The following is a 26,953-nucleotide window of genomic DNA, read 5'->3' as shown; positions in this document are numbered from 1 at the left end:
CTAAAGTCAAGTGTGAAAAGTTCAGTTCATGGTGGAGGAAGCTGCAAGGAGCAGGGAGAGCACAGCGGATGGTCGTCACTATAGTGCAAAGATCCTGTCGGGCGTCGTTGCTAAAGATGCGCACCGGCAGTCTCGGCGGGCTGTAGTGCATAGTGCAGATCTTGTGGCGTTGGTCATCAGTAGTGGCCCGTGTAACACATAGAGTCTGGTTCACTGAAGCTTCATGTTGGCAGTTGGCACGGGCCGCAAGATGTTGCCGTGAACTGACCTGTTTGCAAAGAGCCCAAAACTTCAGGATTTCTTCTTTTTGGTAAGGAGGAGTTGAACTGATGCCACACCAAAGGTCCAGGAATAAGGAGCCATAGCTTAGGGCTGAGGAACTCCAGCAGAAGTCAGCAGGGTTCAAGAAAGCCCAGTTACCATGTCCAGTTGCAGAAGGCCACCTGGGCAGTTGTAGAGAGGCCTCTGGAGCTTGTTGTGTCACTGCATCCAGATATATAATACAAGTAACATTACTCCACAACAAGCCGGGACTATTGGCTTTGTCAATGGTTGTTAGTTGCATAAAATAAATAAGCAACTACTACGGATTTGTTGTATATAATATTGAAAATGCTTCAATTCTGACATGAGAAAAAAGTAAAACGAGTCTCTTGGAAGTTATATCAAGGCCTGTGAAGGATGGTACTGCTGCAAAGTGAAGATTTTTATTTTCACCCTGAGGGTGAAGGCAAAAATTGGAGAGCCTAATAAGGACCCTACTCTGCACCTGCTTAGCACCTGCAGGACCTGGGCCACTTAAAACCCTGCATACAGTGTATGTTTTTGGAGGGGACGCAAGATTCGTAGAAACATGAATAGCTTTAGTTGTATCCAGCGTTTGCAATCACCAATTTGCTGGTTCGTAGCCCCATAAACAGAGCTGCCAAGTATTTCCATGTAACGTCTTATCAGTAAGTCATGACTTTTCAACCAACTGCCTGTTACTTTCTGGAACTTTCATTTTTTTCGTAACATTGTAAGTGTAGGTTAAAAAAAAAACAGCACGAGTAGTGGTATTGAAGTAAAGTCAGTACTGGTTGAAGGTGTCACACATTACATGAGAGATGGGCGGTTATGAATGAAGTGATTCATTTCGGATAGAAGCCACATAATTAATATGTTTTCTAGTGCTTCAAGCAGGAATAAATAGCGTGAAAAAATTAAAGGCTATACAAACTCAGATAAGAATAATCCTGTTAGTTGTGGGTCAACAAACGTAAATCAGAAACGTGTTGTGAGGACCTTGTCATTTAGGTAAAATAGCGCAATCACAACAAAAGACTGTCAAATACTGCCCCCCTTACCGCCTATAAACAATCACCTCACCAATTCATAGATCAAACTATGCCCAAACCGCTCTACCCCTCTGGGCCTCCTAGGCGCAAAACCATATGTAGCATTTGTAATTGCATTTCACCTTCTGTCTGTGATCTATCTGAATGCTATCCATGAAACCGTCCTTAATCCTCATTTCAGCTGTCTATTCTTTCCAGGCTATTTCAAGTTGTATTCCTATGCATCTGACCTTCAGAACAATCATCTCACCACATTCCCAACACCTCCCAACTGGCCTGCTTGTCCTGGAAATCAAAGTCAACCCTCCTGTAACACAGAAATTGCTAAAAACGTACCTATATTTCTCATACGTTTATTCCTACATAATATTACTATATTTTATCACAATACACGCACACACAATCCCACTCTATAAACTTTCCTCCACTTTACTCAACTCAACACCACTCCACGCTAAACTACTCAACTCCACTACACTCTACAATGATTTCCTCTACTCTATACTACACCACTTCACTGTACCACACTACACTCTATAGGTCTACATTAACAAAATTCGAACTAGTAATGTTGCATTTATATTTGCTACACCAAAAACTCAAACTTTTAATAATGCGAGACCTATTGCATTGCAAATGCTTGTTATACCTGGTGCCTCCTTTGAAGAAGGAGAAAGTTCTGGTGTTCCTACCTAGAGAGGCCTCTGGCATTTCCTTCCAGCCTGTCTGAGGGCATAATAGTCTAATGAGAAGTCCTTTGTGAGTGTGCTGGGCTAGTGCAGAGGAGTGAACAGGAACAGAGATCTGGGAAGACGAACAGAGGGCAGTGAAGAGGAGCAGAGATCTTGGAAAACGGCAACGGAGAGGAGCATAGAGCTTGGAAAAGGGCAGTGAAGAGGAACAGAAAGCTTGGAAAAGGGTAGTGGAGAGGAGCAGCGAGCTGGGAAAAGGGCAGTGAAGAGGAGCAGAAAGCTGAGAAAAAGGCAGTGAAGAGAAGCAGAGAGCTGGGAAAAGAGAAATGAAGAGGAGCAGACAACTTGGAAAGGGGCAGTGAAGAGGAACAGAAAGCTTGGAATAGGGCAGTGAAGAGGAACAGAGAGCTGGGAAAAGGGAAGTGAAGAGGAAGAGAAAGCTTGGAAAAGGGCAGCGAAGAGGAGCAGAGAACTGGGAAAAGAGCAGAAAAGAGGAGCAAAGGGCAGTAAAGAGGTGCAAAAAACTGTAAAGAAGAGCAAAGAGCTGGGAAGAGGGACAGAGGGCAGTGAAGAGGAGCAGAGAGCATGGAAAAAGGCAGTGATGAGTAGCAGAGAGCTGGAAAAGGACAATGAAGAGGAGCAGTGAGCTGAGAAAAGGGCAGTGAAGAGGAGCAGAGAGATGGGAAGATGAACAGAGGGCAGTAAAGAGGAGCGGGGGCAGGGAAGAGGAGCAGCGGGTTAAGAGAAGGAACAGAGGGCTATTAAAAAGGAAAAAAACATGGGGTAGGTAAGAGGGATTGCGGGTTGTGAAGAGAACAGGGGTCTCCGAGTATGAGCAGAGGGTTGGAAAGAGACACCGAGAGCCGTGAACAAGGAGCAGTATTCACTGAAGAGGAACGGAGTTTGTCGAAGACAAGGAGAGAGAGAGGGCTGTGAAGTATGGCGGATGCTCTTGGGGCTGCGAAGAGGTGCGAGGAGAAGTCGAGAGCTGTGGAGTGCACAGTATACTGTGAAAAGGAGAGAGGGGCCTTGGAAAGGTGCCAGTGATTATAAGCGGACCCAGCCGTGGCCACGAGCTGACAGCTGCACGGCATTCGTCCTTGGCCCGCTGGCTGATGGTCTCCTAGCCCCTCTCCTGGGCGGTGGCACTGTCGGCCTACAGCCATAGCCGCTGGGGTAGGTGACGCCGTCACTGCCGCAAACCGGGAACCGGCTCTTGCACACGCACACCCCCGGCGCCGCGGGGCCCTTCCTGCGCTTGTGGATCTTGAGGCACTCGGTGCCTGTACTGCTGGCCCCCGCTTGCCCACCCCGGGGGTGCAGAGCTGGCAGCAGCCACAGGTGTCTAGCATCGTGCCCTGGGCACAGCCCTCCTCCGACAGAGGTGGGCACAGGGCCGGCTGGCACTGCCCATAGCCCTGATGAGGCCCCAGGGAGGAGAGCGCAAGCTCCGCGGGCAGGAGGAGGGGCGAAAGCTGTATCCTGTGCTCCCTTCGGGAGTAAGCGCACCTCTCCTCTTTGCAGCCTGTGCAGCCAGAGCAGCGAGCGCACCTCCGGCTAGCGAGCAACACGCACCGCAGCCGGCCACCAATGGGGGAAGCAGTGACACTGCTGAGCAGTGTGCGCCTGAAAGAAAATAGTGCTCACCGACTACCTAACGTCAACCGTATAACACAGCAAGTGAAAGATCCAGTCCTGATGGGCGGTCACAAAATGAGACAGGGTGGTTACAAGGAGGGACTAAGAAGCCTCATATAGAATCGGAAGCCAGCCAACGAAAAGTATGGGCGGAGAGTGGGCGAGGCTTCCACGGCACTTCAACATCATACCCTACTACAGCATGCCTCGCAGAGCGAGCAGTGCATGCTCGCTGCAACGCTAGGCTCGACCTAAAAATAAGGATTATATAGGCTATTGATATGTTGGATGTGTTAGAAAAGACAATGGGTCGGCAATTGCCTCAGTAAAACTCAAGAACATACATTTTAAGAAAGCACAAGCTGATGACCAAGGTCATTTGTGCTACTTATTCGGTTGCAGAACTGATTTTTCTAAAAACAGTCAAGGCCTATTTGAAATATCACATTTCAGTAATCAAGAATATAATTTTCTCAAGAGCATGTGGCTTGAATGTGAACTTAAGGATGAATAGATAACAATTTAAAGTCATGGTCAGCGCATAAGGGAAGCCAGCTTCTGCAAATATTCAAGGTCTCTACTTTATTAGGCCATAAACATAGTGCAGAAGACTTTGAATTCTTTCAATAGGGCACTAAGAGCCAATAGGGTGTTTTTAAGGTTAAGGTTAAGGTTTTGGTTTTGTGTGGTCCTGTGCTTTTCCAAGGAAGGATATTCAGCTGCTGGCTTATGCATCAGTTTTAATTGGGCAGGACATCTGAAGGACTGGTCACTTCCAAAACAAACTCAAATAAAATGTACCAAATTACAATAAATAGAGTTGAAACAATGCTTCCAACATTTCACTTTACCTAATCTTTGAGAGCAGGGTATGGGGTGATATATCCAAAGTTTCTATTTCCTCCATAATATACCTAGAGCACCTAGCATACCCAATGCAGCTAATGTTATACAGAGATCTTGAATTCAATGGTATTTTGGGTTGATGTTACAATTATTATTTCAATTGAAAACCAACTCATCAGAGAAATAGTGAGAGATTTTCAACAAGAGTCTTGAAAGCCATTCTAGGAACAATGTGGTAGAGGAATCAAAGTTCTTTAAAATAGAAGTTTTGCCCTTAAAAAAAGAAATGGACACGAAGGTTCTCAAATCAATTTGTTTAAAGAGAAGCATTGCTCACATTATATTTTAAATAGATCTAGTACATCATGTAAAATAAGATATTTATTAACAGATGACAATCTTACCTGTGAGAACCGCTTTCCACAAATGACACATTCAAAAGGTTTCTCACCTAAAAAAAAAATTAACATTTGTGTTCTATTAAAGACTTACCGATTCCACTTACAAATATAATCACAAAATTACCAAACTGTGGATGTCCCATTTAAAATGTTGCTGGTTAATTGCAAATATAAAGTTACCTTTAATAAATATTTCTGGTAGGTACTGTATATTCAAGAGTATTGCTCATCTAATGAATATCCTCTAGGAGACAGGAAACCTTTCACCTGCAAAAGACCTCCAGGTTGTAGATGGTGTTACGTGATGCTAGTTATGTCTCCGTCCAGCAAAGATGTGACAGTGGCTTACATATGGCACTGTCTAGCGCACTCGCATCCGTCTTTTGGAACTAAAAGCTTAACAACAGTGAAAAATAACAGCAAGAACATCACTGCGTACTTTGGAATACTGGTAGGGAAAAACAGTGAATGGGGACTGGACCAAAGGGGCCTGCAATTCACTAAACCTAATGCAAAAGTAGTTGCTACCATTAATACAGGATTAGGAGCCTGTAGGCAAAAGTAACGACTGTGTATTGGTTCAAATGGTGATGCCATGACAAAAAACAAAATTACATCAAATCCCACTGCAAAATAAACGGCATGGGAGGAAAAGAGAAAAGCTTTTAGGAATTGTGCCACTAGGCTGTTACATAATTAAAGATGGCTGGTCAGAAAGCCATACAAAATGCAGATAGGACGGTGAAATACCCTATCAATGTACTTCCTGCCACACTTACTTAAGCAAGGAAAATAACAGAACAAAAACAACATAAAAAACTTGAGCCATGAAGGGCTTTAAGCTTGTAGACTTGCTCAGAGAAACAAATGTAGTTCAGCAGTTTGCACATTCAAACTTGGTAGCAGGTTTTTGGGCAGGTCAGCTGATAATCAATACCTATAATGTGAAGCATAAAGCCTTAAGTTGACACCACTTAATTTCCACATGTGCAGTTGGAGCATCTGAGCACTGGAGTGGAGGACTCAACCATTTTATTGCGAAAGCAGATCTTGTCTGTGTGGGAGGTGCTGAGGGGGCCAGAAAAATGCAAATCAGCATATCAAATCTTCCTAACCCAAACTGGGGCAATAACTAACAACTGTTCAAGATCCTTTTGCACTTTCGATAGGGCCTTTTAAAGCAGAGGAACTACAGGGAATGAGAATGGCGAACAATGTGACCAGTTGAATCTGAAGATGTTCGCAAGGTGCCATTTAGAGGGAAATGCTGGACACACAACAAAGTGCCCTTCCTGTTCGCAACCATGACGAAATCCACATAAGGAAATCACAACTGCCAAATAATCTGGTTTGTCACTGTGGGAAAAAGTTCCCATTCATGACCCTTCAGGGACAAGTGACTTAAGTGCTCCACCTTCACATTCAGAGTGCCTGCCATATTGGTCGCCACCAGGAAAATAACCCATTGCAGAGTCCACAGTCACAAACGCAAATCCTCCCAACACAGGGCCCACGGATCCAAACCAACCTGCCAATAGTGGTAGTGGATGGTAATCATGTTGGCTGAAAAGATCTGGGCAACTCGCTATGAAATGGAGAAATGAAAAACGGTCAGGGCAAATATGGCGCCTACTTGACTAGCTAATTTTGCCTCCTGTCCAGGTGCCAAAGGGGGCCCTGGACAAAGGGGTCGGATTCCTCTCCTGTGAAAGGGAGACAGATTTGTATTTCAAATGCGGCAGCTCTTTGAAGCTTGCCACCTTAGGAAGGCTTATCAGATGGTCATCCAGTGGGAGGGGGAGGGCCACCGTCTTACCAGACAGGCTTTTGTTCTAGGTCTCCTGAGAGCAAACGGTTCGCACCCTAGGAGGTCATAACAGTGTCTCGCGTGGCAGGCTGGCAGAAACCAGTCAGCGAGTACACTAGAGGCCTGTAGGTTTTCAGAGAGCACCTATAAGGTGCCCTCTGTGTGCGTGTATTTATAAATCTAACACTAGCATCAGTGTTGGTTCATCAATACCAGATAGGTGATACCAAACATCCCTATCTTCAGGGAAGCCTTCATGTAACTGGGGAACTTGTTTTCACAAGTGTCCACTACATGGTTTAAAATGGCTTCACTGGTCACCTGTACTGGCAGTAATAGGACTGACCAGCACAGGGACATATCTGCTCATGCAGGTATGCCCTCGCATATAACAATAAGCACCCTGCCAGTGGGCTGTCAGGCCTTCTGTAGGGGTGACTTACAAATAGTACATGCAGTGGTATGGGACATGGCACACAGGGATGTGTGACACGACATGTTTTCACTTTTGTCTACACCAAGACACACAGACTGCAATGGCAGCCTTTGATGTGCTTGGTGAGGGATCCCTTAGGGTGGCACATTTAGAGCTGCAGCCCTTAGGAGTCATCTTTAGTACCTCAGGCCCTATGTAACAGGGTTTCCCATTACTAGGGCCTTACAGAGGGTGCTAAAGGGTTTTGCCAATTGGAGAAACAACTGTACAGTTTTGGGAAAGAGATCTGTCACAGGGGACCTGGTTAGCAGAGCCTCAGTGCACTTCCAGTCGAAATTACTTCACCAGGCAAAAAGTGGGGTTGACCATGTCTGAATGGGCTACTTTCCTACATAGACCTACTGTGGGAATTGAGGGGCACATCCACCAGGTGTTGTATGAAAAGCAAAGGCATCCTCCAGATGCTGAACTCACTGTCACAAACAAAATGCCCTCATTTACCACATGGCAGGCAGCACCAATTGTAGGAAAAGTGTCACCATGCCTAGCAGACAAACTACCTGCAGAAATCAGGATAGGATAGAGTTTCCGAAATATCAAAATTATACGCTAAATAGACAAAATCCTTTGGACAAAGGAAAACCTCTTATTCACGTTGTGTTTAGCATCATGCCAGTGAAGGTCAGACTCCGGGTAGGAGTAAGTAGGACTCCTAAAAATTGATAGAGAAGGCCAAAGAGGAAGAAGATTTATGGTGTACAGTAGCTTGTGTGAGACGAGGGCAGGTGAACCAGTCTTTACTGTGCTCTTCTAAGTACCTCACCGTGCTTAGAGGTGTGTTGAGGAGCTCCTTGTGGAGGAGTCAGAGCCTGAAGTTGTGGTGAGACTCCAGTGTGCTGGGGGAGTGGCCCGGTGTGTTTTGCCAAGCCCCAAGCTTCTCCTATGTGCCCCCTAATGCCCAAAGGGAGCTGGGCTGTTTAGAGAAGCACTCTCCACAATAGGGACTGTGCATGCTCATGCCCTCCTTGCTAAGCTGCTAGTTAACACCCCAAGGGAGGGGTGAGGCAGCACACCTTGATTGTGGAAAACCTGCAGAAAGTGAAAACTGCCATCAAAACACCAGGGGAGGCAAAGGTGGTAAGGTATGAGGTCACACTTCCTTGTTGCTTGACTACAAGCCCATCAGCCCACCTGTAACCGGCTACTGGAATTTTAAAGATATAGGCTGGTGAGACCCCCTAGGTAGTTGGTGTCATACTGGAAAGGCGTGGAAGCGACCGGAGTTAGTCCGGTGTGGCTTGCACCTCTCAATGCACCGTCACTTCACACAATCCCCTCTATTTGTCCACCTAAGAGTGTACTTGCAGAAGCACTGGGCTCCATTGTGGATAGAGGCAAGTCGACTAGAGCCAGGAGCCGAGCTATCTTGACGAGCAGACGTTGTGCATTCCGGTACATCACAGGGGCCAGTGGTGACCCAAAAGAAGCAAAGGAAGAGGTCAAATCATCCTGTACACTCAGCTCCGCCATACCAGATACTTCCACTAACGCCAACACCAATAAGGGCCCACCAGTCTGACTCAGGGCAGGCATCATCTCCGGCAACACCAACATCAAGCAGCTGCTGCCTGTCCCCATAAGCCAATCTGTGATCGTTCACAAAAAAAGCTCAGCCCCTTCCCTCAGCTGGAAGAGAGCCCAGGGCTCTCAAGAGTCCTTAAGCCACTAAGGAGACCCCCTCAATGAGGGTGCCCTTGTTGTCCAGGGCAGGGACGAGGAGCAGCTGGTTCACCTCGGACCAAGTACTCTCTTTAGCCCCTTGAATCAAGTGGAACAAGAGGGCTAGGGAAAACAACCAGAGACACTAACTCAAAACCTAAGGCTATGGGAGACTTAATGCAGCTTTTGGTCAACTCGTCACTGGGTGGGGAAGACTCACCCCATCTAATCACACAAATAGACGAAGAGGAGAAAAAGTGGGCTTCCCCTGGGCCAGAGGTAGGACCTGGTAGCACCAGTCCAACGACACCTGGACAGCGTTGCCACTACCTGATGCCCAGGGCTGCAAAGAATGCAAAAAAATCACAGGGAAATGGCTCAAACCAATCAGCTAACACCGAGGAAGTTTCATGAACCCTTGCAAGAGATCTATCTTAGATCCACTCAAAAGAATGGGAGAACATGCTGGACTCATATGGCAACAAGACACTGAAAAACTCCAGCCCCATTATAATCAGCAAAGAGGAATCCTCCTCTTTTTACAAATGGTCTTAGTATAAGAGACTTAGTCATAGAAGGGTCCCATGTGGAGGGCTACACAAATCACTTCATTCCTGCATCAAAACAATGGACGCAGCATGGGTGGTCTTGCCATTTACAGATTGATCACAAGCGCAACTGAGACCAGAGTACAAGACAGAGACAACACGGAGCTACAAGTAGTAGATCTATCACTTAAAACTTCCAACGGCCAAACAATGAGAATTACATTGATAAATGTTTATATCCACTAAAACGCCATCTCAAGGACAGAGGTCTCTGACAACCTGATTGACATCACTATAGGCCTTAGGTCGGAGAAGTCCATCAAGGAGCTTATGATATCAGGCAACTTCAATATGTGGCTAATGAGTGCACTACCTGCAAATGAGATCAGAGAGGCGCAAGGTAGCCACTGAACGACACCACCTCAATATTCCCCAGGGTGGCACAAAGAAGACAAGAGAGGACAGCCCTTAAAGGCAATCGTGAATACCTTGGCCGTAGAGCTTTAAATGACCATATAGTTGTATAGCATCTTTATTCGATTCATTGAATCATCAAAGCATACAAACAAAAGTGCAACTTCGTTCATTTTAGCAGCATAAAAATAAAAGTTTATGTAGTCATGCAAACTCTGGATGATGACACTTAAGGTTCACAAATCATCAGAAGAAGATATTCTTCAACATCAAGGATGAATATAAATGACAGGACTATAAATGTATAAAGTACATATGCCTTACAACGTTTCATCAACTATAGTTTTGACATTTAACTGTAGGCTATTTAGTGACGAAATATACAAGTACAGGTGAATAAATAGGATTACAATTCTTAACCAAGACACTAACATCATGCTTTGACATATTCTTTCACTTCAATGACCATATACTTCTGGACAAACCGCCTTGCCTCTCATATTAAACAAGTTCCTGTGCTTCTTTAATTGATTACACCTCTGCCCGTCTCCCCACGCTGAACATCATCACCTCCTTTGGCTTTGGAGAAAAAATGGATAGCGACCACCAACCTCAAGAGATAACCATCAACATTGGTTTGGATGGGTATGACTGTGCAGCAGATAAGGGGGTCGAAGGGCACACAATTAACCTTAAACGCATCAAGTACACCACTGACACCTTCTGAACCCCGGCCTCCGAAGCTAAACAACTATTGGCATCTACTATAAATACTATAAATTTGAGGGAGACTCTCTATCTTGTTGGGTAAGGTTTACTGAAAATTTTGTAAGTAGGTACACTAAGCCCGTAATAGCCAAAACAAAAAAAACTAAATCCAACACGCAAAATGGTCCCTTCTACAAGGATGGGGAATAAATCATCTGATACGAATGGCTAAAAGGAGGATCAACCAGCTGTGGAGAACCCTTAGAAGATCGCCAATGGACTCAACAATACTATATAAACTAAGAGAGGCAAGACAAAATCTAAAGGTGGAGAAAAGGAATACTTACAGAGATGGAACTCCTTCTGGACAAAATTACTGTATCACATCAGGGAAAACCACTCAGCGACCCTTTGGCAGACTTTAAATTTAGGGGGCAGAAATCTCTCATATGTTTCCTCCTCTAACATCCCAGAGCCAATTTGGTACCACTTCCTATATGACCACTACAATCAGTCGGCACAGTCGGACCAGTCCTACTTACAGGGAGATAGCTCGGAGGCTATCAAACTCCTTTCACCCCATACCAGGAGCAGTGATCACAAAACATCCTGGTGCTCTATCACTCCTACTCAAGTCCAGAAACAAATTGCAAAGGGCCGCAGAGAGGGAGCACCAGGCCCAGGTGGAATCCCACCAGCCATTTCTAAGGAAGATCTAACATTCTGGGCTGCTCAACTAACACTGCTCTTCTCAACCATCTTAAAGCTGAGCAGTATTGCTCCTCCATGGTGTGGCGCAATACTTGCACCAATATTCAAGGAAGAAGACCAGGGGGCCCCTGAGAACTATCATTTGGTAGCTCTAATTGACAATGAAGCCAAATACTTAACAGGGGTCCTACTAGAAGAGCCACAGATTGGGGTAGAGACTAATAAGATCATTTCACCAAACCATATCAAACCGGGTTCACCAAGCACACAGCGACCTCTGTGAACCTTATAGGCACTCTCCTTATTATCTGATCAGGCAAGGTCCAACAGCCAACCAGTCTACCTGGGTTTTATCAACTACAAATCTGCATTCATTAGGGTCAACAGGGGGACACTTTGGTGGAAATGGCCCGTCTCAACATTCCGGGTGGCCTGCTTAGGGCCCTGGAATAACTGAATCAAGAAACATAGGTCAGAATGAAAAAAGGAGAATAGTCTCGCTTCTCCAGGCCTTGTTAAACCCACACAAGGTCTCAAGTAGGGTTGCGTCCTTGCACCAACATTAATTGACCTGTTCTTATCTGATCAGACCCCTACCTTGGTCTCCATTAATTTCAATCCGCCAAAACTTGGGGGCTTTCAGCTCTTGAACCTGCTGTACGCGGACAATCTAGTACTGATTAGCAGAACCAAGATCAGCCTGCAGCGCCTTCTGGATACTACCCAAGCCTTTTCAACTAGAAATGACCTGACAATCAACAAAAATAAAACTTTGATCTGGGTGGTTCAAGGAACTAGACTACAAAAACCAAAGTGCTTTCTGGATCAAGAAAAGTTAGGCTCAACTAGAAGTTTTAAGTACCTTGGAGTTTGCTTCTATGATAACGGCCGATACAGTGACCAATTAAATATGAGGAAGAAGGACATTGCCTTAGTCTTCGCTCTCAGGTCTCTTTACAGAAAACTAAAAGGTCCTATGCTTATGCCTATCCTCCAGGTGGCCCAAGCAAAGATTCTCCCCACCTTAGCTTAATGGAAGTGAGGCTTTTAAGGGGTGGGACATCGCAATACTGGATAGAATGTTTCTCAAGATCTACAGAACAAATTTTCAGCATCCCTCCCATTCATCTCCAGTCCAGATAAGGCTTACGTTTGACATTCCTAAGCAGACGCTGGCTCAGAAGGCGGCCTTTATGATATGTTGTCACAAAATCAGGTCAGCAAACAATGATTCACTGGGCCATCACCTCTGGTCCAAATGAGAAACAAAGCAAAACTCCTCTGCAAGCTCCTACCCATCTCAGGCCTTAAGCACGCTTAGACTACTGAGCACCTTGAACTTATCCATTAGCCATCAGGAGTTCAATAGGATGGCAAAAGCAAGCACACAACAGCTCTCACTACTACAGGACAAGGCCTGCCTATCTTAGAGCAAACATGGCTGGATGACTTTGCACATCTATATGCATCTGAAACCACAGTGTTCTCTAAGCAAATTTTATAATGATTTGGACCAAGGTACAGTTAAAAAAAAAACTCTGGATGTTGCTAATCCTGACCCCAATTTATTATCCCGCATGGAAAGGTGTAAGAAACAAGCAAACTGTCCGCTATGCAACCAGGGTTAGGAAGATATTTTCCGTATAAAGTGCTTGTGCCCCACCCTTATGGAGGACCGGTGGGAGATGCTGCAAAGAAGGTGGAAAGTCCAGGGCATAAGGTACTGCAGGGAGGCAGTCTTAGCCTGCTTTGAACCATCGGATATTAGACTAAACTGTGAACTGGTGAAATTTTTTCATCGATTCTCAAAAAAGTTGGAGGCCATGGCCCCAGCAGTTGAAGGTAAGGAGTTTGATTAGATAGTTAACAGCCTTGGTTTCAGCCCAAACACCCACTGTTAGATTTTTTATGAATTTACGCAGGCTATAAGCTGGGTAAAGATTCTACATGCCTAGCCTGCTGTTTCGCATCTGTTAAGCTAATGCTTTCAGAGGCCTATCGACCTGGCATTGCGAAAAGTGTTTTTATCCTTTGCCTTCCCTCAATGTACATCACTTGGAACCCTTTGAAAGACCTTCCCTCTAAAGACTCATTAGGTGCAGGTAGGTTCACCAGTCAACTTAAGGCCTTAGACGCCTAAACCCTTGCACACACACCTTTTTAGCGATAACAGCTTAAACAATTTAAATAGTCTTTGCTCTGCCGCATTCTAGTTTAAGCACATTGCACTTTAACCATTGCACAGGTCCATCAGTCGGCTAAGGCCTTTAGACTCCTAGACCTTTTGCACATTGTTTCAAGTTTATTTTATTTGCATAGTTTTTTAAAACCATTGCAACACAAAAAATATTTCATTACAAACCCATAAAATCTCCATAATTATGAAAAGGTAAAAAATTCTATTAAAAAGACTGTACATTAAAGTTCGGATATAGGCAGACACTTGATCAGGCAGGTTATATCCAGAAATGCATATCGCAATTATTTACACCACGGTAATTCTTGGATATAATACTTTGTTTATAAATGCATAAGTACATTTTAAAAGTTAGCTTTCAGTCAATGTTTTTAATCTCCGGCAATTTCTTAGTGCATGCTGTCAAAATTTTTACCAAGGCGCAGTTTAGTTGGGGATCACTTGGAGCAAAGCATGCCAGAACTGCTTGCCTCCTAGTTCGAATTCCCCGCTGGTTGAATTTTGCTTTTAATATTTGTTGCCGTTCTTGCGAGTGTTGCTTGCAGGAGCATAATAGATGTAACAGGTATTCCGATGCTAACCCGCAGAGGCGGCATCTAGGGTCCGCCTTCTCCTTCAGCCAGGGTGGAGAATGCGGAGTGCCAGGCAACAAGCCAAGTCTAAACTTCATAAACCTAATTTTTGTATGCTTGGCGTAACCCGTGTTAAAGTACTTCTGGGCTGCTTGCTCACAGTATGTATTCAGAGTCATCCAGCCGTGAGACCTTTGCACATGAACTTTTAACAACAGAACAGTCTTGATGCTGCCCTTTTTAAGGTCTCGCCTGGCGACGCAGCGCGAAGCGCTGTCACCAGCGATACCTATTGACGCTGACTTTCCTCTCATGCGAGACAAGAGAATGACATGAGCAGGCCGGACTGGAAATGAGAACGAGCGTGTTCACCACGTGCAGTCACGCACTGTGCCCATCTCCTGTCTCCCTTAATGCGGGGTGGCACACACTCACCGGGCTGACTCAGGACTCCCCCGCTGCTCTCGAGGAGTCCCTGCTCACCGGGCTCTTTCTCTCGACAGCGGGGCAGGCTCAGCAGCAGGCGGGGCTCTCCACGAGCACAAGAGCCCCGCTGGCTCACACGCTTTCTTTTTCTGGCTGGCTTCACAGGCACAGGAGCACGGGGTAGGTTCCAGTCTGCTTCCTGTCTTCTTGCGGCCCCGCCCCATCCCAACACAGGTTGCCTGGCTTCCTGTCCAAGCCGGGCTGCGGCGGTGATTTCCTTAATACGGTGGCTGCAATACGGGGTAGGCTCCCGTTCTAGATTAAAGATAATAGCGGGGTGGGCACCCGCTTTTTCAACGAGCACCACTGCAAACTACAGCTTATCAACTCTGCAGGTACAGATCAACGCAGGGTTATTTTAAGCGACATTTGAAAATGTGTTTACTGCACTTTAGTATTTTTTCTGTCTGTGCCCCCTACCTCTCTCCCCGAAGCACTCCCAGGTCCCACCCATCTCTAGCTGCTCTTAGTTCTAATTTATTTTGAATGTGGGTGGTGAGTGTACTACAGACATTTTACAGAGAAATATGTTTATGTTTTATACAACATCCATAAAAAAAGTTCTTTAGATCAAAACAGGACCTCGCATATGAAAAATGGGATGGTGTCGCCGAGATTATTTGAAGTAAGGTTAGTGAGCGGCTACTGTATTACAATATTCAAAACACACAGCAGTGTCTGTAAACACATTCAGAATTTGAACAAGTGTGTATGTGCAGTGTGAGTGACCTGGCCGAGGAGGGCATGAAAGGGCTTAAATGGATCATTAATTCAAAGCTATTTCAAACAGGGGCCCCCAAAATACGTTAGGCCTAACGCCCCCAAAATTGTTAAGATGTCTCAGCTGTAAGTGCTCCTTTTTGTTCTAACACATGCTCGCTGGTTTTTATGCTTCTCATCCCGCCCTGCCCTTCGTGTTTTTTTCTCTTTGTTCTTTGTTTCCCTGTGTTGCTCTCTCCCTCGTACCTCCCCTGACGGTCCCGCCTTTGTCACCCGACTCATGCTGTACTTTTTTTCAGTTTGAGCTTTCGCACAAAAAAAGATGATTTGTTTAATTTGCTGATCTCAGTGGCATCCACCATCTTGCATCGGTAAATAAAAAATAAAGCAAAAGGCGCCTGCATCATTCTGCTGGCACATGCATGTGTAGTCATGCATGTGCGCCAGCTGTATGATGCAACTGCCATCATGCCTTTTTCAAAAAAGTTTTCATCAATGTGACACATAATTGGCAAAAAGCATTCCTCAACGCAGTAGGACATTGCCAAAAGGCACTGGAAAAGCCAATAGGTAAGGCAAGTCTGTCTGGGTTTGGAAATACTTGTTTAAAATTCTTACCACCAAGGAACAAGCAACATGCCAAAATGTGACAATGAAGCTATCCATTCTTACGTTATTGGTCACAAACAAGCTGCATTTTAAGATAGATGATGGGGTTAATGTCCTTACTTCAGAGGTCTGTCTATCAATTGGTTATTGCATTTCCTGGAGAGATCTGTGTGTAATCTCTGGTCACTGGTTTGGTTCTTTAAATAGTTCAGATGATTAAAGTCTGCTGCCGAGAAGTGCACGTGATGCCCAAGTCTCAAATTTATATTTTGTGTAATATAGCACAGTGGGTTGATACTTTTGTTTCAGGTATCTTCCTACGGATCACGAGTTACAATAATGTAAAATAACGTGCAAGGCATGAGGTTTTATTCTTGCTGGTTTTACTTTTAATACAATCTTTTGTTATTTGAGGTTGATAAAATGGGATGATAATTAACACTTATTAAAAAGCGTTGTAAGCGTTCTGTTTGTGCTCTCGTGCTGGTGGCTTAGTGGACTAATATGTCCACGTTAGGGACCTGTATTTGACCTCCTGGTGACAGGTTCAAATCATGGCGGGGTTACACAGCCATTCATCCTTCTAAGGTCTAGAAAGTGAGTACTGTTGGCTCGCAATAAACATCTTTTATTCAGCTTCAAGATGCCCACGGGTGAACGTGCGCTTTACAAATACTTATGTTATGCTGTGTGAGAAATTATAGTTTAAGTAGTTACACGCACACTTAGACATAACTGACATTCTTACAAACCACACATTCTTCCTAATATAGAGTGCTTCAGTTAAGAAATGTTTTTAAATCTCACTTTATTTCTCTCGAACTTGTGAAGCGACATCTGAGTGGTGCTGAATCAGGAGACAAGGTTCCAGCTGTGTTGACAATCCCTCTCAGCTGGACACTCAATTTATACGAAATGCATTATTATTGATTGTCTTCTGAAGTGAGTAATGTGTATCTGGGCTGCACTCTGCCCTCCACTCTGCAGGCTCAAGCTTGGCATGGTGAAACAAACTGAACGTGTGTTATTGAACCCCTGTATCAGGACACATTAGGATGGATTCGGGGAGGGCGGGCGGGGAAAATGGCGGTACCAGATCCGGGCTCTGGCTCAAATATAGTAGGTAAACTGCAGCCCAGCTGACTCCAACTCTATACCGGCAGCACTGTTTACTCACCATCATACTGTAAAAAAAATACTGTAAAAAAAAAAAAAGCATTTGCAATGCAATAGATCTCGCAGTTGTTAAGAATTTGAGCCATTGGCATTGTAAATGGCAATGCATTTTATTTATATGTTGGTTTTTTAAACGTAAATAAAAGGCATTGTCAATTACAATGCCAATAGGTTAAACTCTCGCAAATGAGAGACCTATTGCATTGCAAATGCTTGTTTATCATAGGCACACTGCACTTTATTTGCCGCACCCGCACTTTCACTCGTTCACTGTTTACAAAATCTGCTTACGTGAACCCATAACCACTTGGGGCAGGAGAAGATCACCTAGAAAACTGGTCACACGATATTGGTGTGGAAGTGAGTCCCTTTCCGGGGTTCCGTCTTTTAAAGGTCAATGGCAATGGCACCATGTTGTGATCTTTGAAAATGGACAATACATCATACGCTGACAGAATTGAACATATTCTCAGGTATGATTTTTCCGATTTTCAAGAATATTGCTGCCTTGTTGCCAGCACTGTGAGCAACTAAGAAACTCTACAGCAGAGAGTGGTGGCCATCTAGTGTCCTTTTATACAAGTGTTTCATTTAGAACTACAGTAATTATATTCTTATTTTCCAACATTATTCTGCTTCTGATCTTCACCATTTGGATTTAACTTAACCAATATTTTTACTGGCAACCAAGCTTGCACAAGAAAGGTATCTCTGATTACATGGGACCTTTTGTTATTGTTGCTGTATACAATAATGTTGTCACTGTACACAATGGTGGTAAGCGGAGTATGTCTTGTTTGGTGAAGTTTCAAGGTGATAAATCTATGTTTCCATCATGTCCAGCTGTGTCACCTTCTTCTGATGCACTTTCTATTAGAGATTCCTCACATCAGCCACCTAGGCCGCGTCGCCTTCCAAAAAGGTATGAGGATTATGAAATGTCCTAATCATCATCATTGTTCTTTTAATGTACAATTTTATTTCTATTTAGAATACTTTGTAATAATTTTTTTTAACTTATTAATTTTGTTCCTTCTTGTTCATTGTTATTTCCTCTATAAGGGTGATGTGTTGTGATCTTTCAAAATGCACTGCATGTGCATATTACATTCTGTCTCCATGGATGAGTTCTGTGAGACAGTTTAACTTGAGTGTAACAGCAGACTGGCAGCAGGAGCTGTTGGATTACGAATAAACTTGAATACATCTTCTGAAACTTGCCGGACAGTCTCTTCTTAACACACTACGTGTCTGTTTAATGTATTTCTTTTAATATATATTTTAATGCAGTTCCAGTGTACTGTATTACAATAGTTTTTAATAATCAAGCAATAAAGATTACTTACTTACACTCTAATAATTTCTACCGACTTCAAAGGTGCCAGGGACAACATCAGAAGGAGGATTGAAGGTAACTGAGCCGGCGCCTCCGAGGGCAGTAGATTTTTTGGCAGCAGCAACGAGGTTGGAGCCTCTGGAGTCAAGGAGTTATCTGGTGTCCTTTTGGGGCTTGGCCCAGAAAGATGAATAGCAGTCCTAAGGCTATCCTACATAACCTTTTGAAAAGCCTCGCCCTGAGTATGTTTGGTAGACAAGTTTTTTGTGAAGTGGTAATGACTTCAAAGAAGATGGGAAAGAGTTAGGCGTCAGCGAATGGCACCATCGAATCTTCCAACGGTCCTGGGAGCAGGTACATTTTGTTTGAGGAAGAAAAGGACTACTTCCTCCCTTGGAGTTTTTTTGGCTCTTGCAGGAAGACCCTTCAGGGGCAGGGACCCGAAAAAGGAACTGTTGATGAGTGTCCTTACTGACCAGAGTGAAGAATACTTGGCCCCTAGCTCCTTGATGGCCCCTGCACCTATCACCTAAACTCACCTAAATAAATAAAATAATCATAATATAAAATACAATTGCACTGGTTAGTGGTATCATGCACATGCTAGTGATACATTTCAAATTATAGTTAACATGTAGATGCCTCACACAGTGTTGTGTTTCAGCCCATTAACATTTGATTAGGCAAAAGTGATTAGCGAGCCTCTGCTGTGAAAATTGACTTCTTCGCAGCTCAATAAATATATTTTTTTTAGTGTTAGCCACCAGATGGCACTGCTGATAAAACATTAGGAATAGCAAGGAGACGAGTGGTTTTTAGTGGAACGTTCACAAGGAAGCGTATCTATCACACGTGGAAAAAACACATTTCAAATTCAATGGTTTAAACATGTAATTCCGATGAACTTGTATTACCATAAATTAGGATTTCACCCAAGGACTTAATGTATTTCTAAGTTAAAAAATTAAGTAATTCAGCTCGAATAAATTCAAACAACTATCAAGCATGATGTTAAATATAAGAGGAGATAGTCGTTCTACTAACTTATCATCAATTACCACGAATAGGCAAATACAAAGAAACAAAACCATAACAATATTTTGGGAATTGTGTGGTAAAATTAAACCTGTTTAAGTAGGTTAGTGTCTCCTAGCAGTTTTTTTTAGTTATACAGATGATGATGGGAAAGAAGTGCATTAATAAATCACACGTCAGGACAGTATACTGCACACAATCACTGGGACACTGGTATTATTCGATTCTGTGGCAGCTACTTTTTGTGCATAATTAAGGATTTGTCACATCTTTCAGTTGCTTATTTATGTATTTGGCAGTTAAACTGGTACTAATTCGGTAAAATATTTGCCCAGACAGCATTACTATGTATAAAACTATTAAAATAATGAAGTAATACCATCAAAACCCTGCTGCCTAATTTGGTTTTACCCTGCCGCATAATTCCAGTGGCTCTGACAAGACAGCAGGCATATAGAGTAAAATATTGCCTGAAATACCTACTCTTCAAAGCTATTTAAAACAGAAATTTCTGAAAAGTTGAGTGTTGGACTTGGCCCTTTTTATAGGGTCATCGCTGAACTTTTTTGCCTTCCTCCTAGCCTTTTTTCTGATATGATGTTGGCGGTTTTAGGACCCTGGGCGCTTTAGCACTGCTTTCCAGTGTAAAGTGTGTGTGCTCTCTATGATAAACATGGTAAGATTGGTCAACACCTGTTTGGCGTATTTACCAGTCAGTCCCTTGTAAAGTGGTATCTCAGATACCCAGGGCTAGTAAATTAAAAGCTACTAGTGGGCTTGTAGCACTGATTGCGCCACCCTCTAAAGTAGCCTTTCAAATTAGTCTCAGGCCTCTGCCATTGCAGGGCCTGTACGTGCAATGTTACTGCCGCTGTGACGTGACACCTACTGCATGCCAGTTCCCTGTAAGGCAGATCCTAGCTAGCCCATTGGGCATGGTGCATTGTAGGTAGAAGGTAGGACATGTACCTTAAGTGTGTGACATGTCCTGGTAGTGACATGTCCTGGTAGTGACAGTCATTTTGTTTCTCACTGCTGTGAGGCTGCCCTCTCATAGGAATGCATTAGGGATTCCCCGTTATGTGTTTCAGTGGTAATTCCTGATATGTGAGGAGCAGCGTGGTCAGGTTTGGTATGTTTGGAATAGTAATAATAAATGCTGCGCAATGATGTGCGCAGATTTATTATCACTAGTTTAGAAATGCCACTTTTAGAAGTTGGCATTTCTGTCTGCCATGTGTCTGCCTGCCTGATGTGTTTTGCATGTCTGGCTCCGCAGTGACAGGGGCTGGTGAGGTGTGTGTGGCTCCAGAGTGAGTCAGCGCTAGGCTGAATAGGAGATTTGCATTTGGAGTAGTGGGAGGAGTAGTCCCCTGACCCTGAATAGGTCTGTGTCTGAATGGGTGATTTCTGGCTCCGCCCCCCTGTGGTGTGTCTGATGACCGAGCCCCCACCTGACAAAGAGAAAGAGGAGCACGGTAGCCAGAGTGCTCCAATTCCCTCAGAACCAGTTGAGACAGTTTCCCCCCAAGCCCTGTCCCAGGACAGAACAAAGAAGAAATACTGTATAAATATTGGGGCTGTGACCCCATGTGTGTTGTGCTTCCTTGTGTTACTTTGGGACTTGCTGCTGCTGGGCCCCAGGAGGAACTGCCACAAGGGACTGTCTCTCAGCTGGAGGGCCTTCCTGGGCCCAGTCTTTGCCCTGAAACCTTTGGGTATGCACAACAATAATGGTTCTGTCAGGAAAGCACTATTCCTATGCGAACAAGAACTCTGTCAGACAAACATTTCTTTTATATGTAATGATTTAAGTCATGCCTTAAATGCAAACATGGAAGCAATGGGACACAAGACAATAGAACAAAGTTAAAGTTTCTTGCAATACTTGATATTTCTATGAATTCCAGCATTCATACAAGTTAGCAAATTTATCAACACGGCTGTCAAAAACAGTGTGCAGTGTAGCAAGGTGTGCTTTTCAAGGTGCAAACTTAATGCCCTCCAGCAGGGAGAAAGCAGAAGCTGTAAGCACTCTAGGCAACGTGTCTGTCGCTTTCAAATCTTCATCCACTTCAATCAATGAACTTAAAATATTCTTCAATTCTTACATTCCTTTATTTCAAGTTTTCCACTGTTCATTTTACTTCATGTATTCATCAAAATTCAATTCATATGATTCTTCTCATATACATGTCAATGGTAAGATCAATCACCACATTACACAAGTGCTCCAATGCATTTCGGGCAGCTGCCCATCATCAGGGGGATAAATCCTACAAAAAATGTGTTTACTTGTCAAAATACAATTCCAGGACCATAGATGTGCATTTATGTATTAACAACCCTGTTGTTGTGCCTGTTATATATGCATGTACAGAGAACTAATAACGGACGTGAATAGTACAAAAAGAACTGCATATATCATATATAGCGTGAGAACCGGCAGTTTGATACATTAATCACCCCTGAAAGCGTGACTCAAACTCTTGCCACGAACATGAAAAAAAACGTAATTTAAATGAGTATAGGAACTACCGTGCTCATGTTAACACCGCAACATCAAGCGCGCATGTGAGCGGTGATAAAGTTGTCAAAGGTGAAAAGAACAACACCCTATGTATCGATTAAATCGAGGATACTGTGTACGAAGGAGCGTGGTTAGTAAAAGAAGTGCACCTAGGGCCTGCCATGCTTCTAAGTAGACACTGTGGTTTCGAGCACGCGTGCTAAAGATAATCATTCTGACAAAAAGTGAAAAAGACGGCACCTGTTATCCCCATTAAAAAATGGCATGCTGCTGAATACCTGTAGTGATGTCGATATGTTCTTAATTCAAGTTGTAGACGTGAATCTGAGTAACTCGGCGTGTCTACCCAAAGTTAAATGCCGCGTGAAACCAGAAGCGCAAGTAGATGCAGAAAAAAGACTATGCCATCTGTGTGGCAGACGGACCGATATAAAACTGTGGTGTTAAAATAAAGCAGGACTGGTTTCCAATGAACTGAACAGCTGAATACCGAAAATATTCATTGTTTTGACATTTCTGTAATATGTGCTTTGAAAAAAAAATGACATTGTATCCAGTATGCTGTGCTTCGCATGTTTCAATAAAGCACTATACAAAAAAAGCAAGTGGGCTCTCTCCTATTCATGTCCTGATGAAGACCCGTTTGACAACTGAACAGTGTATTGTTAGGTCGAAACGCTGATGATCCCACATGGTCCAGGCACACCAAGACTTTGGCTCAAAATCAATGAATAACTTTCCTATCTACCAGAGACATTGCGTCCTTCTAGCTCTAACCACTTTCATACATCCTCCGTTCTCTGTATAAATTGTACATATTTTCACTATATTTATATGCACTGCATGTCTATCACTAAGCACCGAAATGTCACCTTGAAAAACACAACTTGCTACACTGCACACTGTTTTTGACAGCCGTGTTGACAAATTTGCTAATGTATTTGAATGCTGGAATTCATATAAATATCAACTATTGCAAGCAACTTTAACTTTGTTCTCTTGTCTTGTGTTCCATTGCTTCCATATTTGCATTTAAGGCATGACTTAAATCATTACATATAAAAGAAATGTTTGTCTGACAGAGTTCTTGTTCGCATAGGAATAGTGCTTTCCCGACAGAACCAATGTTGTGCATATACTTACCCAGGTTCTGAGGGACACAGGGTTACCCCATTATTATTTACTGTAACTGAAACCTTTGGGGGCTTAGCGCTATATTTCTACTCCAGGAGGAGTGCTGGTGGCCTGCAGTGCTTGACTGCGAAGTCTCCTGAAGGGAATCCCGGCGTGGCGATTCCCCCCATGCAGCGGGGGGAAAGTGGGAGCCTACCCCGCATTGATGTCCCTTTGAACGGGAGCCTACCCTGCATTTGGCCTCATGGAGAAGCGGGAGCCCACCCCACATTTGCAAGCATTTAGAAGCGGGAGCCCACCCCGCATTTGCCAGCATTGAGAAGCGGGAGCCCACCCCGCATTTGTCAGGAGCCGCTGAGATTGAAAACAGAAGTCAGGCGCCCGTGCCTGACTGTGGGCTGGGCCGGCTGCATCTCCGGAGCCTCGTGTGCTCCATTATCGCCTCCCTTGGCAGTGGAAGAGGAAGCCAGGCAGTGGTCACCTGATGTTGGGCGGGGCTTCGGGTCTGAAGTCCGTGGCGTCCTGAACGGGGCTCCCATGACAAAAAGGAGGGCCTAGGGTACCGCCAAGGGAGCGAGATGCCGACCTGAAGTACCGGAGCCTCTGGGGCTCCCAGCCAAAGTCCGGAAGATCCAGTAAGAGTTGGAAGAAGGCCCCGGCGAGTGGGGTGTGTACAGGGGGCTCAAAACTGCACCCAGAGGAGTCCCGGGAAGGAGGGGCTCCCCAGGCAATATTAGTGCATGTTCTGGCCCCACACCGGTACTGCCAGATTATGGGGCAGCTGTGCAACGTGGGGGCAATTTTGTTTTTAGAGTCCCAGTGGGGGTTCAGGAGGCACTGCAGTGCCAAAGGTGATTCCTCAGCTGCACCACAGGACTGCTGGCAGCTGCAACAACGGGGCCATGTGTATTTGAGTACCAAGGAAGGGGTGAGATACACCCGACTCCCACAGCACATTGCGCATAGTAGTTTCACTGCTTTGGCACCCAGAGGGATACTTGGGAGGCCCTATAATTGCAAGCCCTGACATTTGGGACAAAGGGCATTTGAGCCCCACAGAAGGCCAGTTGGCCGGGGGTCAGTTTTGGTAGGACACAAGGCCCTATGTGATGCCTATTGCATAATATGTTCATGCCTACAGAGATTGCATAATGTGTTTATGCTTATGATGTTTATGTATAACATGTTTCATGCCTAATGTGATGCAGACATAATGCGTTTATGTTGCTAGTGCTAATGCGGAGTACAGTATTTTGCCAGTAGTTACTGGTTGTCTTTTACATTTGCTATTTCTGCTTTGTGATGGTTCTGACAGTGGCCCGATTGGCCCTGTCATGTATATGATCCCCTGCAAATTGTTACCTGGTGCCAGTTGGAACAGTGTATATGTGTAATTATGATTCTAATGTGTTTTGGATAATACAAAGGCTATTTTTTATATAACCTTGTGTGGAGTTCCTTTTGTAGTGTGCCTAGTGTGTCGTTGCTATTGTGAGTGTGTTGCGCAAACGCTTTACATATGGCCACTGGGATAAGCCTGACTGCTTGTGCCAAGCTACCAAGGGGCTGAGCAGGGGTTATCTTCAACATGTAACTCCCTTGCCCTGACTAGAGTGGTGGTTTCTGCCTGGCTACCAGAAATCCCATTTCCAACAGTAAGTGAATGTCTCTTGTTTAAAAAGTTTCTATCATGCTATTCCTAAAAATGATATATACACATTTGTACATTATTTATACATGGTTTTTCAGTTTGGTGCACAGTGCGAGTAAAACCGTAATCCACATTGCTAACATACCTTAAAGCTTGCTTTGTTTTAAAGATAACCTGTCTATAGGTGTACCTGACTTCTTTCACGGATTACTTGGCTCTTATCCCTGTCACCAAATGCTCAGGCAACCCTCTGGTCTGGCATGTACTATATAAAACGGCAAACAGATGTATACATTTAACCTTCACATGTCAAGTGTATTTTTTGTAGCTTTATGGCTTTCACACCTTTGGACTTTAATATCTACCCGATGTTGTGGAACCACAAGATTATTATAACCACAGCAATCATGATTACAAATGTTAAAGTTCTGTACTGTTACCACCACCTAAAACAAAACCAAGATCATACCAGTATGGGAACGTTTGTGAAGCTCCAAATTGCTCGGATGTTTGAAGTTCTTCCCACATAAATCACAGGGATAGGTTCTTTGCAACTGTGTTGTGGGTGAATGTTTTTCTAATGCAGAAATTCTCTGGCACGTTTCCTTTTCAATAGGCTGATTATCATTGTCGAAAGAGCACGGTTGATCAGCTATTTCTTTCTCCTTGCCCGACATAGACGAATGGTCAGGTAGGGGCGCAGTGTGACAGGTACCATGTTCCACAATCATGCTGCGATCATCTGGTTCAGATTCAAAAGACACTTGATCTGTTGCTTTTTGAGATCTTAGGAAGTTCAACTTTCTGAGGTGCACTGCCTTCTTCAAAGACTTCATTCTATTAGACTGGAAAGATATACTCCCAGAGTCGTTGTCAGAAGCATATAAATTCGAGCACTCACCAAAACAGTGAGATGGCAAGGCTTCAGTGGAATCTGAAACACTCCGAGAACCCGGCACAGTCCAATCATGATTATCCCCATGATATGGGTCTGCTCGCTCGCTGAGCTGCCTCGGTTGACCTGCTTGGTTTTCTTGTTTAGGATCCTGATTTTGTTTGTTTTGCTTGCTAAAAAAGTTTCGGAGTTTGTAATGGTGGCTTGTCAGCATTGTGCTTTCAGCTCTTCCAGATGCTTGGCTTTGTGCGATGCCTGAAGAATCATCTGGCTTGTAACATTGGGTGCCTTCCAACTGTTGGTTAATAGAAACTTTACTACTTAGTGTCTCAGCGTGGATCGTAGATGGTTGTAATGAGTGAGTACTAGCAGTCCCATCCAAAATAGAATCAGAAGCTACTGGTGAAGCACCAAGGCGTGGAAAGGCGTTGTGATTCGATGTGATGCAGGAGTCCGCACAAGTTGGTGGGTTTAAAAAAGAGTGGCACATGTTTAGTACTATTTGCACCTGAAGGCATTGTGCAATGTCCAGCATAGCTTGCACGTTGTCATGGTTTAAGTCAAGATGCGAGGTGTACATAAAGTCCAGGATCTGGCCTATGCCACCGACGTTTTTAATATCCAGATTGAACACATCATTCTTTTGAGAGGGTGAATTCTGAAACAAACACCTGTAAAGTGAAGTAGACATATATTCAGAACATTACCATAAGAAATGTTTGAGCATATAATGCTAGAAAATTAACAATGCTTTTAAGAAAATGTGAAAACAAGAAGTCAAGGTAGCAAAGAAATAATTCTCAACCTACCGGAAATACTGGCTGAAAGCTGCCAAAACATTCTTATGAGCCTTGAAGCAGACGCCTTTTACCACCAACATACAGTCACATAGAAGGCCTTGAATGCGCTGTTCATGAAGCTGCTGAAGGAGGTGCAAGCTGTGGCTCGCTACTGAGTCCATCCTAACAATACATATTTGAGGCTGCAAATGAATAAGCACAGAATTACACAGATACTATGCAAAACAACAGAGAAAGACCACACAGTCTTCACATTTTCCTATTAATCCAAAAATCCAAAGAGCATATTTAGAATCCAGGTGAACCCTAATTAAGCCAATGCTTGAGCTCATTCATGTCTCGTAAATGCTTGCAAATGCACCCAAAGAAATATTAAGTCGTGTCTGCCGGAGCCACAACACAGTCTATACACCATGCTTCTGCTCAGATGCCATAGTACAAAGAAAGTGAAAGTACCAATATGTGGATAAATGTCCTGGGAACGTAGCTGCTAAGGGTTAGTCATTTCTCCTAATATAGGGAAAACAATGTTGAACTCAACAATATAGAAAGATT

General features: G+C 44.0%; 1 protein-coding gene across 1 annotated transcript in view; it reads right to left on the bottom strand.

Annotated features, from left to right (window-relative positions):
• ZBTB49 (zinc finger and BTB domain containing 49) overlaps positions 1–26,953 on the bottom strand; it is a 201,524-nt gene that overhangs the window by 148,049 nt on the left and 26,522 nt on the right. Inside the window, exons 2-4 of the mRNA XM_078678479.1 lie at positions 26,408–26,580; positions 25,173–26,269; positions 4,918–4,964 (exon numbers count right to left, since the gene is read on the bottom strand). Of these exons, the coding sequence (XP_078534605.1) occupies positions 4,918–4,964; positions 25,173–26,269; positions 26,408–26,559 (1,296 nt within the window). The 5' untranslated portion in view covers positions 26,560–26,580. The remainder of the gene's footprint in view (positions 1–4,917; positions 4,965–25,172; positions 26,270–26,407; positions 26,581–26,953) is intronic.

This window comes from Lissotriton helveticus, chromosome 2_2 (genome assembly GCF_964261635.1).
Source record: "Lissotriton helveticus chromosome 2_2, aLisHel1.1, whole genome shotgun sequence".
Taxonomy (NCBI): domain Eukaryota; kingdom Metazoa; phylum Chordata; class Amphibia; order Caudata; family Salamandridae; genus Lissotriton; species Lissotriton helveticus.
The sequence above is the reverse complement of the archived record's forward strand: the minus strand, read 5'-3'. Positions and strand labels throughout refer to the sequence as shown.